Below are 16,525 nucleotides of genomic sequence, written 5' to 3' on the forward strand. Positions count from 1 at the left end.
CCATCATGAAATGGCAGATATGAAAATTATAAATTGCAACTGCGTACGTTCCTGTAATTTGCGGTTCAAACCGGGCACAGGCTCAGATATTCTAGAATTCTTCCACTTGGAAGCCAATGCAAGATATATAATTGGCATGAGCATTTTATTTTCTAGTTCTGGAAGTACATTGCTTTATCATTCTATATCCTGTAGAATAGCTTGTCAAACTATTGTACGTTCTGATCTAGCAGTTGTGGGAGGAATGCTTTAATAAATCCAGAGGGGATATTTTGTAAGTTGTTTCCATTTATGTCTGCAGAGGAAGGGTTTTGAGGAAGAACGAGCAACTTGGTTGAAGCAGCAGTTTTTGAACATGGCTCCTTTTGTGGAGAGTAAAAGGCCAAAAATAATGAAGCCACAAAGTGCCTTGTCTATCAGTAAGTTATTTCATGACCATGTGCAAACATTTGAGCATTAATGGAAAGTGATACCTAGCCCACTGCTTCTTCCTCTAATGCCCTTGAATAAGCTAATGCTTGGATTAGGTTTTATTCCTCGAGTCTTTTCTTGTTGGATTTTATTTCCCTACAGTGTGCTGACTGGGACTGATTCTTTTTTCTCTCTGCTTCGCAGTTTTCCTGATCAACTTTTAGTTAATTCTCCATAATTTATAAGTACCAACACTCCAAGCACGCCTGCCCACCTCCACCTATTTGCATGAGCGTCATAGCCCAGATGGCTGGAAATCGAAAATAAAAATAGGAAATACGCAGCAGGTCTGACTGTATCTGTGAAGCCAAACAGAGTTAAAGTTTCAGATCCTTGAATTTACATCGGAGGTGTTCTGAAACATCAAGTCTGTTCCCACAGTGTATGTCCGTCCAGATTTCAGTACCTTGAGCACAGTGGAAAGATTAAAATCACTCTGGTCTCCCGCTTCCCATCCACTGGGCCTAGCTATTCACTGGCTGAGGTTATGACGCCAACATTCACACATTTACAAAAGAGCATGGCAGCTTCTAATATTCTAGTGAGGGGGCCGGTTTAGCTCACTCGGCTAGACAGCTGGTTTGTGATGCAAAGCAAGGCCAGCAGCGTGGGTTCAATTCCTGTACCGGCTGAGGTTATTCATGACGGCCCCGCCTTCTCAACCTTGTCCCTCGCCTGAGGTGTGGTGATCCTAAGGTTAAATCGTCACCGGTCAGCTCTCCTTCTCAAAGGGGAAAGTCATCTGGGACAATGGCAACTCTACTTTTTTAATTTGTTCCTGCGACGTGGGCGTCTCTGGCTGGGCCAGCATTTATTGCCCATTCTTAATTGCCCTGGAGGGGCACTTAAAAGTCAACCACATGGCTGTGGATCTGGAGTCACATGAAGGCCAAACCAGGTAAGGACATTAGTGAACCAGTGTTTTCACGACAATCGACAATGGTTTAATGGTCATCGCTAGAGTTTTCCAGATTTTTAAAAAATTGAATTCAAATCTCACCATCTGCAGGGGTGGGATTTGAACCTGGGTCCCCAGAGCATTACTCTGGGTCTCTGGTTTACTAGTCCAGTGACAATACCACTATGCCACTCCCTCCCTTATTCAAGTGAATACGAGGAAGTAAATGCTTGAAACATTATACATTTAAGTTTTGTTTTTATTCAAATTATTAAAAGTGAAAATCACTTATTGTCACAAGTAGGCTTCAAATGAAGTTACTGTGAAAAGCCCCTAGTCGCCACATTCGGGGAGGCTGGTACGGGAATTGAACCGTGCTGCTGGCCTGCCTTGGTCTGCTATCAAAGCCAGCGATTTAGCCCTGTGCTAAACAGCCCCATGCTATCATCAGTCTATGAATGACGAACCATGCTGTGATTATTCATGACACCTGTAATTACTATGGTTAATATTTGATTTTTTTTTATATATAATCTATTTATGGTCCTAAAAATAAGTTCTCTTCTAGGTGCTGAGCAGGAGAAGCACAAGATACAATCACAGCCAAATATGTCTGCTTACCTCCGACCAAATACAGCTCCAGTAGCTACAGCTGAACTGTCACCCAATACCAAATTTCCTCCAATAAATAGTGCCGCATCCACAGAAACGGGTCGAACAGTTCACCTCACTCCAGAAACTAGGTGTGTAACAAACCTCTCTATTCTTCATTTTTATACGTCTAGTCTTCAATAGACCTGTTGATGGTCGGAACAGGAGATGAGAATTAAATAGGAATCGTAGTTCACTTACATTAAACCACAAAGCTTCAACACTTCAGCTGGGCCAATATCCTGTTAGAATGTTTCTATTTTCGTATCTGTGACTTCTTGGGTGGGGGAGCTGGTTTTGTGAAGTGAGGTTGGGGTCCATGTACGAAGAACTCTGTAGGTCAGGATCTAAATATAAAATGCTGTCCCTTGCCTGCTGCTTGATTGAAATGTACAAAGAACAATACAGCACAGGACAGGTCCTTCGGCCCTCCAAACCATCTACCGGTCATGATACCAACCTTTGCCAAAACCCTCAGCACTTCCTTGTTCCTCTATATCCATGTTTCCACAACCTCCCCGCAACGTGTTCCAGGCACTCACCACCCTCTATGTAAAAGAAAAACCTTGCCTCGCACATCTCCTCTAAACTTTGCCCCACAGACCTTAAACCTATGTCACCTGGTGACTGACCCCTCCACCCTGAGAAAGAGTGACTGCCCATCACTCTATCCATGTCCCTCATAATCTTGTAAACCTCTATCAGGTCATCCCTCAACCTCTGTCGTTCTAATAAAAGAAGTCCGAGTCTATTCAGCCTCTCCACATAGCTAACCCCCTGCAGACCAGACAGCATCCTGGTAAACCTCCTCTGAACCCTCTCCAAAGCCTCCACATCCGTCTGGTAGTGTGGCGACCAGCATTGTGCGCAGTATTCCAAGTAGTAGTTCAAATAGACCACCACCACCTTTTCAAAAGCAGATGGGGATGGGCAAATGACTGCTGCCCTTGTCAGCGATGCTCACCAGCTGTTAATGAAGAAGAGGTCTATTGAATTAGAATGATCTGATTCAGTTGTGTTTTCAACCAGATCGCAAACCTTTGGTCTAAAATTAGGTGAATGCAAATGTAACTTTTGTTCATTTTCTTTTAATGGCAGCTCAAAATTTGCACCAAAAAGAGGGAACGTAGGCAGTTATGATGTAAAGAAAAACGGTGGGGGAGCAGCTCACGAGAAGTGCAGGGGAACTCCAAAGCCCAGCTCTGATCACCGGTATTATAACGGGTGTTCTTCGCTTTGGAACCATTCGCAGGAGGACAACTATTTGGATGAAAATTCTCTGCGGTCTACAAATGAGCCTAATTGCAAATGACTTGTGCAGAAACGATGGACTCCAGATTCTGTAGATCTATCTCTGGATATTCTTGGAATGTAGTATTCAACTTAAATAATGCACTTGCATTGATACGTGTCATGGTGACATTTGAACTGAAGATAGCTTCAAGCAGCACTTTGTACGTTGAGTGGAAACCATTGGGTTGTGACGAGAAAGCCTGTTTGACTTTTTATTTTCTGTAGGGGCAATGTTTACATCTAAGTGGGTCGGAAGAATATCATTATTAAATGAATGGGTTTTAATTCTTTCTTTCATTATCAATTTTATTTAAAGACTAGGTTCCAACTTTATAAGATTGTACATTTTTTGATTTTTGAATCTGTTTATATAGAATATATGAACCATTAGTGCAGCTGAAAAAAATATTGTTCAAAACTTTTTTGGACATTAATGGTGATGCTCAATTTCTTGCACATGTCAAATCATCTCTACCAACAACAGTTGCTCGACTTAAATTAAGTCCTTGTGAAGTGTTCTGATAATTTTAGTTTTTTTTTTAAAAGAGGTTACGTGCTGCTTTAAATGTAACACATTCATTTTGTTGTCTCTGAAAGAAGGGATCTTAATAAAATGTGCGTTCACAAGCGATCTGCTATCATAACTTATTTAAGGCTTTGAAACTGTGAAGATCTTGTTTGAATTTGATCACTGCTTAATAGTTTTACTGGCTCGGAGTACGTTTGTACGGTTAAGTACATGTTCTTTGCTTGGAACTTTATGCCAAATCATTGAAGGAGGCCTTTCATCTCATCACATTTGCACTGGCTCTCCAAATGTTCATTTCACCGAGTGCCCATTGTTTCTTTTCAAATAATCATATAATTCCTTGATTGAACCTAACCCTACCCCACACTTGAGCAGTGAATTCCAGACCCTAACCACTCGCTGTGTGGAAAAGCCTTTTCTCATCGCCTTTTGCTGCTTTTATCAGTGTTACGGACGGGAGAGAGGGGAAGAATTGAATTCCCTTATCCTCTTGCCATCTGTCCGTAGGCAGAGTTCTTTGTTTTAAAAATAGGCCGTGGTGCTTTTTCAGTTTTGTGTGATCAATTTTTAGAGACTCGAAGCAAACACTCTTAAATCCGAAGTTTAGTTTATTCTCGCATGCATGCTGGGGGGAGGAAGAAATGATAGCAACTTCTCTCTCTCCCACTCACTCTTGTGCATGCATATATGCAGCAGTAAGAGAATAGGAAAGAGGGTTTTTGCAACTATGAAAAGAACCCATAAAAATGGGTATCAGCTCACATCATTGCCAGAGTCCACATCCAGAGGGGAGGTTACTTCTAGAGATAATGCAGTTCCGGAATGGGGGGGGGGGATTTGTGGCTGAAGACCAGTCCAGAATTCCTTTAAAGATAATAGTGATGCAGTGAGATGAGGTTGCTGTTCAGAGACTTGGTCTGCTTGGCAGGCAGTAGCGCCCAGATATACAGGCTTCGAGGACGGTTTGTTGCCAGCTGTATGATCAGCTTGGAGTCCTGCTTTTGGATGCCTGCAGGTTCAAGTTCAATTTGAAGTACTTGTGAGTGTATGTCCTCAGGACCCTGCAGGTGGCAGGAGTGGTCAATTACCAGGAGTACAGAATTAAGGTGATTGATGGAAGGCTTAGAAGGGATATTAGAGAATACCTTTTCATCCACAGGGTGGTCTGGAATTCAGTGGCTATGTTGGTGATGGGAGACAGAAACACTCAACTCAAGTCAAAGATAACCGGATCTGCATCTGAAGTCCTGTAACCTGCGAGGCTGCAAACCATGTGCTAGAAGGTGTGACTAGAATGGACGGCTTTTTCTTCCCAGCCAGCGCAGGCACTGAATGGATTCTCTCCTGTATCTTTTCTCTGGTTTATCTCTCTCCGATGTTTTTGAATAGGTATTTGCAGAACTTTTGTATCCAAGCAGGATTGAAAACATTTATATTTTCATCCTGACTTCTAAATCAACTGAGGATGCATCCCATCTGGATCCAGGGGCTTTTCTTTTCTATCTATTTTTATCCTATCCAACATCTTTATTTCACCCCAACAGTGAAGTCACACGTGATCAGAGGTGAGCTGGCAAGATGGATACAGAACTGGCTAGGTCATAGAAGGCAGAGAGTAGCAATGGAAGGGTGCTTTTCTGATTGGAGGGCTGCGAATAGTGGTGTTACGCAGGGATCAGAGCTGGGACCTTTTCTGTTCGTAGAATATATAAATGACTTGGAGGAAAATGTAACTGGTCTGATTAGTAAGTTTGCGGACGACACAAAGGTTGGTGGAATTGCGGATAGCGATGAGGACTGTCAGAGGATACAGCAGGATTTAGATCGTTGGAGACTTGGGCGGAGAGATGGCAGATGGAGTTTAATCCGGACAAATGTGAGGTAATGTATTTTGGAAGGTCTAATACAGGTAGGGAATATCCAGTGCATGGTCGAACCCTTGAGTATTGACAGAGTGATCTAGGTGTACAGGTCCACAGGTCACAAAGGGGCAACACAGGTGGAGAAGGTAGTCAGAACGGCATAAGGCATGCTTGCCTTCATTGGCCGGTGCATTGAGTATAAAAATTGGCAAGTCATGTTGCAGTTGTATCGAATCTTAGTTAGGCCACACTTGGAGTATAGTGTTTAATTCTGGTCGCCACACTACCAGAAGGATGTGGAGGCTTTAGAGAGGGTGCAGAAGAGATTTACCAGGATGTTGCCTGGTAAAGGAGGGCATTAGCTATGATGAGAGGTTGAATAAACTTGGTTTATTATCCCTGGAATGACGGAGGTTGAGAGGTGACCTGATAGAGGTCTACAAAATTAATGAGGGACATAGACAGAGTGGATAGTCAGAGGCTTTTCCCCAGGGTAGAGTGGTCAATTACTGGGAGGCATAGGTCTAAGGTGCGAGGGGCAAGGTTTAGAGATGTACGAGGCAAGTTTTTTACACCGAGGGTAGTGGGTGCCTGGAACTCGCTGCCAGAGGGGGTGGTGGAAGCAGGGACGATGGTGACGTTTAAGGGGCATCTTGACAAGTACATGAATAGGATGGGAATAGAGGGATACTGTGTAGAAGATTTTAGTTTAGACGGGCAGTATGGTCGGCGCATGCTCGGAGGGCCGAAGGGTCTGTTCCTGTGCTGTACTTTTCTTTGTTCTTTGTTCGGAAACTAAGGAAATTCGGCATGTTCACATTAACCCTTACAAACTTTTACAGATGCACCATAGAAAGTATCCTATCGGGCTGCAACACAGCCTGGTATGGCAACTGCTCGGCCCAGGACCGCAAGAAACTTCAGAGAATCGTGAACACAGCCCAGTCCATCACACGAACCCGCCCCCCATCCATTGACTCCATCTACACCTCCCGCTGCCTGGGGAAAGTGGGCAGCATAATCAAAGTATATTGATACTTTATTCACTCTTCCAACTTCTTCCTTTATTCACTCTTCCAACTTCTTCCATCGGGCAGGAGATGCAGAAGTCTGAGAACACGCACGAACAGACTCAAAAACAGCTTCACCCCCACTGTCACCAGACTCCTAAATTACCCTCTTATGGACTGACCTCATTAACACTACACCCTGTATGCTTCATCCGATGCCAGTGCTTATGTAGTTACATTGTATATGTTGTGTTGCCCTGTTATGTATTTTCTTTTCTTCCCATGTACTTAATGATCTGTTGAGCTGCTCGCAGAAAAATACTTTTCACTGTACCTCGGTACACGTGACAAAGAAATCCAATCCTTTATCACTAAGGAGAAGGTTCTGGAGAAACTGGAAGTTCTGAAGGTGGATAAAATCACCTGGATGGAATGGACAATATCCCAGGATTCTAAAGGAGATAGCTGAGGAGATTGTGGAGGCATTGGTGACGATCTTTCAGGAATCACTGGAGGCAGGGAGGGTCCCAGAGGATTGGAAAACAGCTAATGTAACACCTGTTTAAGAAGGGAGGGAGGCAGAAGATGGGAAATTATAGGCTGGGTAGCCAGACTTTGGTCATTGGTTAGATTTTAGACTCCATTACTAAAGATGAGATTGCGGAGTACTTGAATGTGCATGGGCGGCACGGTAGCACAGTGGTTGGCACTGTAGCTTCACAGCACCAGGGACCTGGGTTCGATTCCCGGCTTGGGTCACTCTGTGCAGAGTCTGTAAGTTCTCCACGTGTCTGCGTGGGTTTCCTCCGGGTGCTCCGGTTTCCTCCCACAACTCCCGAAAGACGTGCTTGTTAGGTGAATTGGACATTCTGAATTCCTCAGTGTACCCGAACAGGCGCCGTAATGTGGCGACTAGGGGATTTTCACAGTTACTTCATGCACAACATCCTGACTTCAAAATATATGGGCGTTCCTTTGCTGTTACTGGGTCAAACTCACCCTAAAAGTGTTCTCCCGTACCAGCCTCCCCGAACAGGTGCCGGAATGTGGTGACTAGGGGCTTTTCACAGTAACTTCATTTGAAGCCTACTTGTGACACTAAGCGATTTTCATTTTCATTTCATTTCATTTCATAAAAGCACTGTTGGTGCACCGACATAACAGGGACTGCTGCGGTTCAAGAAGGCAACTCACCACCTTATCAAGGGCAATTAGGGATGGGCAATAAGTGCTGACCTTGGCAGTGAAGCCCACGTCCGGTTAAAAATGAATTGAAAAAAACATTGGGCTGTTTCACTACGTTCAAGCTGCCACGTAAATGCAAGTTATTGTTATTTTTAATAGGGACAAAATTAATAAAGAAAGATTGAAAGAGCTTGGAATGGACACAACAATATTCCTGATTAAAAATAATCAGTCAGTGTTCTTATAGAATCAGTCACTGTCACCATTAAATCAGGTTAAAGTCCAACAAGTTTGTTTCGATATCACTCGCTTTCGGAGCGCTGCTCATTTCTCAAGTGAATGAAGAGGTATGTTCCAGAAACATATATATAGACAAATTCAAAGATGCCAGACAATGCTTGGAATGTGAGCATTTGCAGGTGATTAAATCTTTACAGATCCAGAGATAGGGGTAACCCCAGGTTAAAGAGGTGTGAATTGTACCAAGCCAGGACAGTTGGTAGGATTTCGCAGGCCAGATGGTGGGGGATGAATGTAATGCGACATGAATCCCAGGTCCCGGTTGAGGCCGCACTCATGTGTGCGGAACTTGGCTATAAGCTTCTGCTCGGCGATTCTGCGTTGTCGCGCGTCCTGAAGGCTGCCTTGGAGAACGCTTACCCGGAGATCAGAGGCTGAATGCCCTTGACTGCTGAAGTGTTCCCCGACTGGAAGGGAACATTCCTGCCTGGTGATTGTCGCGCGATGTCCGTTCATTCATTGTCGCAGCGTCTGCATGGTCTCGCCAATGTACCACGCTTCGGGACATCCTTTCCTGCAGCATATGAGGTAGACAACGTTGGCCGAGTCGCACGAGTATGTACTGTGTACCTGGTGGGTGGTGTTCTCACGTGTAATGGTGGTATCCATGTCGATGATCTGGCATGTCTTGCAGAGATTGCCATGGCAGGGTTAACAAAGAACAAAGAACAAAGAAATGTACAGCACAGGAACAGGCCCTTCGGCCCTCCAAGCCCGTGCCGACCATACTGCCCGACTAAACTACAATCTTCTACACTTCCTGGGTCCGTATCCTTCTATTCCCATCCTATTCATATATTTGTCAAGACGCCCCTTAAATGTCCCTATCGTCCCTGCTTCCACCACCTCCTCCGGTAGTGAGTTCCAGGCACCCACTACCCTCTGCGTAAAAAACTTGCCTCGTACATCTACTCTAAACTTTGCCCCTCTCACCTTAAACCTATGCCCCCTAGTAATTGACCCCTCTACCCTGGGGAAAAGCCTCTGACTATCCACTCTGTCTATGCCCCTCATAATTTTGTATACCTCTATCAGGTCGCCCCTCAACCTCCTTCGTTCCAGTGAGAACAAACCGAGTTTATTCAATCGCTCCTCATAGCTTATGCCCTCCATACCAGGCAACATTCTGGTAAATCTCTTCTGCACCCTCTCTAAAGCCTCCACATCCTTCTGGTAGTGTGGCGACCAGAATTGAACACTATACTCCAAGTGTGGCCTAACTAAGGTTCTATACAGCTGCAACATGACTTGCCAAGTCTTATACTCAATGCCCCGGCCAATGAAGGCAAGCATGCCGTATGCCTTCTTGACTACCTTCTCCACCTGTGTTGCCCCTTTCAATGACCTGTGGACCTGTACTCCTAGATCTCTTTGACTTTCAATACTCTTGAGGGTTCTACCATTCACTGTATATTCCCTACCTGCATTAGCCCTTCCAAAATGCATTACCTCACATTTGTCCGGATTAAACTCCATCTGCCATCTCTCCGCCCAAGTCTCCAGACAATCTAAATCCTGCTGTATCCTCTGACAGTCCTCATCGCTATCCGCAATTCCACCAACCTTTGTGTCGTCTGCAAACTTACTAATCAGACCAGTTACATTTTCCTCCAAATCATTTATATATACTACAAAGAGCAAAGGTCCCAGCACTGATCCCTGTGGAACACCACTGGTCACAGCCCTCCAATGAGAAAAGCATCCCTCCATTGCTACCCTCTGCCTTCTATGGCCTAGCCAGTTCTGTATCCACCTTGCCAGTTCACCCCTGATCCCGTGTGACTTCACCTTTTGTACTAGTCTACCATGAGGGACCTTGTCAAAGGCCTTACTGAAGTCCATATAGACAACATCTACTGCCCTACCTGCATCAATCATCTTAGTGACCTCCTCGAAAAACTCTATCAAGTTAGTGAGACACGACCTTCCCTTCACAAAACCGTGCTGCCTCTCACTAATGCGTCCATTTGCTTCCAAATGGGAGTAGATCCTGTCTCGATCCTGGTTGTGTGGTGTCGTGGTCGCTGTTCTGAAGGCTGGGTAGTTTGCTGCAAACAATGGTTTGAGGCTGCGCGGTTGTTTGAAGGCAAGTAGTGGGGGTGTGGGGATGACCTTGGCAAGATGTTCATCTTCATTGATGACGTGTTGAAGGCTGTGAAGAAGATGTCGTAGTTTCTCCGTTCCGGGAAAGTACTGGACGACGAAGGATACTCTTTCGGTTGTGTCCATGTTTGTCTTCTGAGGAGGTCGGTGCGGTTTTTTGCTGTGACGCGTTGGAACTGTCGATCGATGAGTCGAGCGCCATATCCCGTTCGTACGAGGGCATCTTTCAATGTCTGTAGATGTCTGTTACACTCCTCCTCGTCTGAGCAGGTCCTGTGTATACGGAGAGCTTGTCGATAGGGGATGGCTTCTTCAATGTGTTTAGGGTGGAAGCTGGAGAAGTGGAGCATCGTGAGGTTATCCGTGGGCTTGCGGTAAAGCGAAGTGCTGAGGTGACCGTCCTTGATGGAGACGAGTGTGTCCAAGAATGCAAATGATTTTGGAAAGTAGTCCATGGCGAGTCTGATGGTTGGATGGAACTTATTGATGTCATCGTGTGGTCGTTTCAGTGATTCTTCGCCGTGGCTCCAAAGGAAAAAAATGTAATCGATGTATCTGGTGTATAACATCGGTTGAAGGTCCTGTGCGGTGAGTAGGTCTTGTTCAAACTTGTACATGACGATGTCGGCGTATTGGGGTGCAAATCTGGTCCCCATGGCTGTACCGTGCATCTGGATGAAGAACTTGTTGTCGAAGGTGAAGACGTTGTGATCCAGAATGAAACGGATGAGTTGCAGAATTGCGTCTGGAGATTGGCAGTTGTCGGTGTTGAGTACTGAGGCTGTTGCAGCAATGCCGTCGTCATGGGGGATGCTGGTGTAGAGTGCCGAGACGTCCATTGTGATGATGAATGTTCCTGGTTCAACTGGTCCATGGGTGCTGAGTTTCTGTAGGAAGTCCGTTGTGTCACGACAGAAGCTGGGCGTACCTTGTACGATGGGTTTCAAGATGCCCTCGATGTAGCCAGAGAGGTTCTCACACAGTGTCCCATTGCCTGAAACGATAGGACAGCCTGGTGTGTTGGCCTTGTGTATTTTCGGGAGGCAGTAGAGATCTCCAATGTGGGGAGTACGTGGGATGAGAGCACGTAGGGTGCTATGAAGATCTGGATCCAAGATCTTGATCAGTCTGTTAAGTTGGCGGATGTGTTCCTTGGTCGGATCTGCGGGTATTTGTCTGTAGTGTTCCTGGTTGTTGAGTTGTCGGTACACTTCTTTGCAGTAGTCTGTCCTGTTCAGCGTGACAGTGGCCCCTCCTTTGTCTGCTGGTTTGATGACGATGCTGCGGTTGGTCTTCAGGACGCGCGACAACGCAGAATCGCCGAGCAGAAACTTACAGCCAAGTTCCGCACACATGAGTGCGGCCTCAACCGGGACCTGGGATTCATGTCGCATTACATTCATCCCCCACCATCTGGCCTGCGAAATCCTACCAATTGTCCTGGCTTGGTACAATTCACACCTCTTTAACCTGGGGTTACCCCATCTCTGGATCTGTAAAGATTTAATCACCTGCTAATGCTCGCAGTCCAAGCATTGTCTGGCATCTTTGAATTTGTCTATATATATGCTTCTGGAACATACCTCTTCATTCACCTGAGGAAAGAGCAGCGCTCCGAAAGCTAGTGATATCGAAACAAACCTGTTGGACTTTAACCTGGTTTGTAAGACTTCTTACTGTGCTCACCCCAGTCCAACGCCGGCATCTCCACATCATGGCTACCATTAAATCAAAAAGAGACTTGCATTTTTATAGCGTCTTTCACTCACATTCTACCTCATGACGCTATTTAGAGCCAATGAAGTACTTTTGAAATGTAGTCACTGTTTTTAACAATATGGCAGCCAATCTGTGCACCGCCAGCTCTCACAGCAATGTGACAGCGGCCAGGAAATCTGTTTCTTTTGTGGTGTTTTGAGGGTTAAATATTGATCAGGACACCAGGGGAAACTCCCTTGCTCCTCTTCACACTAGTGTTGAGGCATCTTTTATGTCCAGCTGATGGAGCCTTGGATCGCTCCTCTGGTAGTGCAGCTCTCCTTCAGTACTGCACTGAAGTATCGGTCTGGATTTTTGTGCTCAAGTCCTGGGCTGGGATGTGAGTAAATGACAAAGCACACCAGTAAATAGTCGAAATACACTTGCTAATGCCACATCTCAAGAATTAAAGGTTTTATTGGAATATATTAATGCATCCAGTATAGCAAACTGGCAAGAACCAGTATAACGAGTTTGATGTTGACAACTGTTACAGTTGAGAATTTCTAACTGATGAATGGTGAACAATGTCATTCTCCGCGTGGATAGGGTTCATATTTCTGTACAGCGACACAAACAGTCCGTGTGAGAATCCACAGGGTGACTCGTATCCACAGACTTCTTTCGGGAACTGAATATGACGGCTGCATCCACAGGTTGATCTGTTAATGTATTAAAACATGCTTTAGTTCGAGCCCTGCCAGGTCAAGGGAAATGCTTGCTTCCATGTGAGACTGTAATCTATAATATATTAAAAGTTTGCAGCTCTTGACTTCTCATTGTGCCATTCGGCCCATCATAACCGTGCTGACTCTTTCAAAAGCTGTCCAATTGGCCCAATAACCCTGCACATCATAATCTGAAGCCCTCCTGAATGCCTCAATTGAATCGGCCGTACTTCCAGGCAGTGACTTCCAGACCCCAACCACTCGCTGTGCGAAAAATATTTTCTCAGATCACATTTGCAGGCAGTACAACAACACGTTAAAAATCACACTGGCAAGATTGACAGAGGAATGTGGTGATCTGTGCACCTGGTTCAGACCCTAATCATTTTTGAAATGAGCGAATTTCACTGTATACATTCATCATAGAACTTACAGTGCAAAAGGAGGCCATTCGGCCCATCGAGTCTGCACCGACCCTTGAAAAGAGCACCCTACCTAAGGCCACACCTCCACCCTATCCCCAAAACCCCACCTAACCTTTTTTGGACACTAAGGGCAATTTATCATGGCCAATCCACCTAACCTGCACGTCTTTGGACTGTGGGAGGAAACCGGACCACCCGGAGGAAACCCACGCAAACTCCGCACAGAATGTGCAGACTCCGCACAGACAGTGACCCAAGCCATCAATCAAACCTGGGACTCTGGAGCTGTGAAGCAACAGTGCTAACCGCTGTGCTATCCGTGCTGCCCATTAGGGAATTCTAATAAATAGAATTCGTTCACGATTGAATGCCTCTTGTTCTTCTTGTGAGAAATTTGCTTTTACTGTTTTTCTCTTGGTTAAAGTATGTACATTATTACTACAGACTTACTGGCTGGTACACAGTGGAAATTGACAATGCGCGAGAGTGTTTCAATGGGTGAACACCCTTCCAGGCACCGTTGAACTGGTTCAACTGAGTAACATCTGGATTCCTGCCCTTCAACGTTGACAGTTTTTCCTAGTTCCACAAAATTTTGTCTAACTTTGCAATCTGAAATTCATCAAAGTGCAAAAGTACAGTTTGTTAAAAAACCCAGATAAAATAGTTTTGAGGCAAAATGTAACAACTTGTATTTATATAGCCCCTTTAACAGTTCCACAGGTCACTGAAAGGGGCAACACAGGTGGAGAAGGTAGTCAAGAAGGCATACGGCATGCTTGCCTTCATTGGCCGGGGCATTGAGTATAAGAATTGGCAAGTCATGTTGCAGCTGTATAGAACCTTAGTTAGGCCACACTTGGAGTATAGTGTTCAATTCTGGTCGCCACACTACCAGAAGGATGTGGAGGCTTTAGAGAGGGTGCAGAAGAGATTTACCAGAATGTTGCCTGGTATGGAGGGCATTAGCTATGAGGAGCGGTTGAATAAACTCGTTTTTTTCTCACTGGAACGAAGGAGGTTGAGGTGCCACCTGATAGAGGTCTACAAAATTATGAGGGGCATAGACAGAGTGGATAGTCAGAGGCTTTTCCCCGGGGTAGAGGGGTCAATTACTAGGGGCCATAGGTTTAAGGTGAGAGGGGCAAGGTTTAGAGTAGATGTACGAGGCAAGTTTTTTACGCAGAGGGTAGTGGGTGCCTCGAACTCGCTGCCGGAGGAGGTGGTGGAAGCAGGGACGATAGTGACATTTAAGGGGCATCTTGACAAATACATGAATAGGATGGGAATAGAGGGATACGGACCCAGGAAGTGTAGAAGATTGTAGTTTAGTCGGGTAGCATGGTCGGCACGGGCTTAGAGGGCCGAAGGGCCTGTTCCTGTGCTGTACATTTCTTTGTTCTTTGTAACACAAAAACAACATTTGACACCCCCGAGCCACTTCAGGATATATTAGGACAGATGGCTAAAAGCTTGGTAAAAGAGGTAACATTTGAGGAATGCCTTAAAAGAGAAAATGAGGTAGTGATAGTGGAGCAGGAGATAAAGGATGCGATTGGGAGGATGCAGTCGGGGAAGGTGGCAGGGCCGGATGGGTTTCCTGTGGAATATTATAAAAAATTCAAGGATAAGCTGGCACCCCTGATGGTGGGGATGTTTGAGGAGGCGATAGGGAAGGGGGTGTTGCCACAAACTTTGGGGCAGGCATCCATTACCTTGTTGCTAAAAAAAGATAAGGATCCAACGGAGTGTGGGTCATATAGGCCCATATCACTTCTGAACGTGGACGCAAAGGTATTGGCGAAGGTACTGGCGGGTAGGCTGGAGGAGTGCCTCCCGAAGGTGATAGGTGAAGATCAGACGGGGTTCGTGAGAGGGAGGCAGGTCTTTTCAAACATTAGAAGGGTTGAATGTCGTTATGGCACCGGCGGAGGGGAAGGAAATAGAGGTGGTTGTGGCATTGGACGCTGAGAAGGCATTTGACAGGGTAGAATGGGGGCACTTGATGACAGTTCTGGAGCGATTTGGGAATGGACCAAGATTTGTGAACTGGGTAAAGCTACTATATGAGGAGTCGAGGGCGAGTGTCCGCACAAACAACATCAGCTCGAGATACTTTTCTCTCCACCGTGGGACTAGGCAGGGATGTCCTATGTCGCCCTGCTGTTTGCACTCGCGATTGAGCCGTTGGCCATCGCATTAAGAAGTTCGGGGGTATGGAAAGGAATAGTGCGGGGGGGATAGAGCATAGGGTGTCCTTACATGCCGATGACTTGCTGTTATACGTGTCGGAACCGAGTGTGTCGATAGGGGGGATATTGGAGCTGCTTCGAGTGTTTGGGTCTTTCTCGGGGTACAAACTAAATCTAGACAAGAGTGAGTATTTTGTGGTGTCTCAGCCGGGGGTGGGGGCAGGGTTGGGGGGCCTGCCATTCCGTAGGGCAGGGACTCACTTTAGGTACCTGGGAGGGTGCAGGTTGCCGGGGGCGGGGGGGTGCTCCGCAGGTACAACATTTCTAGTTTGGTGGGGAGAGTGAAAGCTGATTTGGCACGGTGGGATGGTCTCCCTCTGTCACTGGCGGGTCGGGTCCAGGCAGTTAAAATGAACGTGTTGCTGCAACCTTTGTTTATTTTTCAATGCCTGCTGATTTTCCTGCCAAAGGCTTTTTTCAGAGAGGTTGAGGGAAGGATTACGTCGTTCATATGGGGAGGGAAGGTGGCCAGAGTTAGAAAGGTGCTGCTACAGAGGGGAAGGCAGGCAGGGGGTTTGGGTCTCCCGAACCTGGGGCGAAATTCTCCCCGAATGGCGCGATGTCCGCCGACTGGTGGCCAAAACGGCGCCAATCAGACGGGCATTGCGCCGCCCCAAAGGTGCGGAATGCTCCGCATCTTTGGGGGCCGAGCCCCAACGGCCGGCGCCGGAGGGATTTCCGCCCCGCCAGCTGGCGGAAACGGCCTTTGTTGCCCCGCCAGCTGGCGCGGAAATGACATGTCGGGGCGGCGCATGCGCGGGAGTGTCAGCGGCCGCTGACAGTTTCCCGCGCATGCGCAATGGGGTGAGTCTCTTCCGCCTCCGCCATGGTGGAGACCGTTGCGGAGGCGGAAGGGAAAGAGTGCCCCCACGGCACAGGCCTGCCCGTGGAACGGTGGGCCCCGATCGCGGGCCAGGCCACCGTGGGGACACCCCCCGGGGTCAGATCGTCCCGCGCCCCCCCCCAGGACCCCGGAGCCCGCCCACGCCGCCTTGTCCCGCTGGTAAATAGGTACTCTAATTTACACCGGCGGGACAGGCAATTTATCGGCGGGACTTCGGCCCATCCGGGCCGGAGAATCCAATGGGGGGGCCCGCCAACCGGCGCGGCCCGATTCCCG

General features: G+C 46.7%; 2 protein-coding genes across 6 annotated transcripts in view; one reads left to right on the plus strand and one right to left on the minus strand.

Annotated features, from left to right (window-relative positions):
• Positions 1-3,942, plus strand: part of ssx2ipa (synovial sarcoma, X breakpoint 2 interacting protein a) — a 70,619-nt gene extending 66,677 nt beyond the window's left edge. For all 5 annotated transcript variants that reach the window (XM_072510332.1, XM_072510333.1, XM_072510329.1 and 2 more), the window contains 3 exons: positions 302-419; positions 1,938-2,112; positions 3,119-3,942. In XM_072510332.1, the coding sequence (XP_072366433.1) occupies positions 302-419; positions 1,938-2,112; positions 3,119-3,332 (507 nt within the window). In that variant the 3' untranslated portion in view covers positions 3,333-3,942. The remainder of the gene's footprint in view (positions 1-301; positions 420-1,937; positions 2,113-3,118) is intronic.
• An 8,517-nt stretch (positions 3,943-12,459) lies between these two features.
• Positions 12,460-16,525, minus strand: part of LOC140426035 (vitellogenin-like) — a 122,336-nt gene continuing 118,270 nt past the window's right edge. Inside the window, exons 34-35 of the mRNA XM_072510334.1 lie at positions 13,604-13,765; positions 12,460-12,722 (exon numbers count right to left, since the gene is read on the minus strand). Coding sequence (XP_072366435.1) covers positions 12,613-12,722; positions 13,604-13,765 — 272 coding nt within the window. The 3' untranslated portion in view covers positions 12,460-12,612. The remainder of the gene's footprint in view (positions 12,723-13,603; positions 13,766-16,525) is intronic.

This window comes from Scyliorhinus torazame, chromosome 7 (assembly GCF_047496885.1).
Source record: "Scyliorhinus torazame isolate Kashiwa2021f chromosome 7, sScyTor2.1, whole genome shotgun sequence".
Taxonomy (NCBI): Eukaryota; Metazoa; Chordata; class Chondrichthyes; order Carcharhiniformes; family Scyliorhinidae; genus Scyliorhinus; species Scyliorhinus torazame.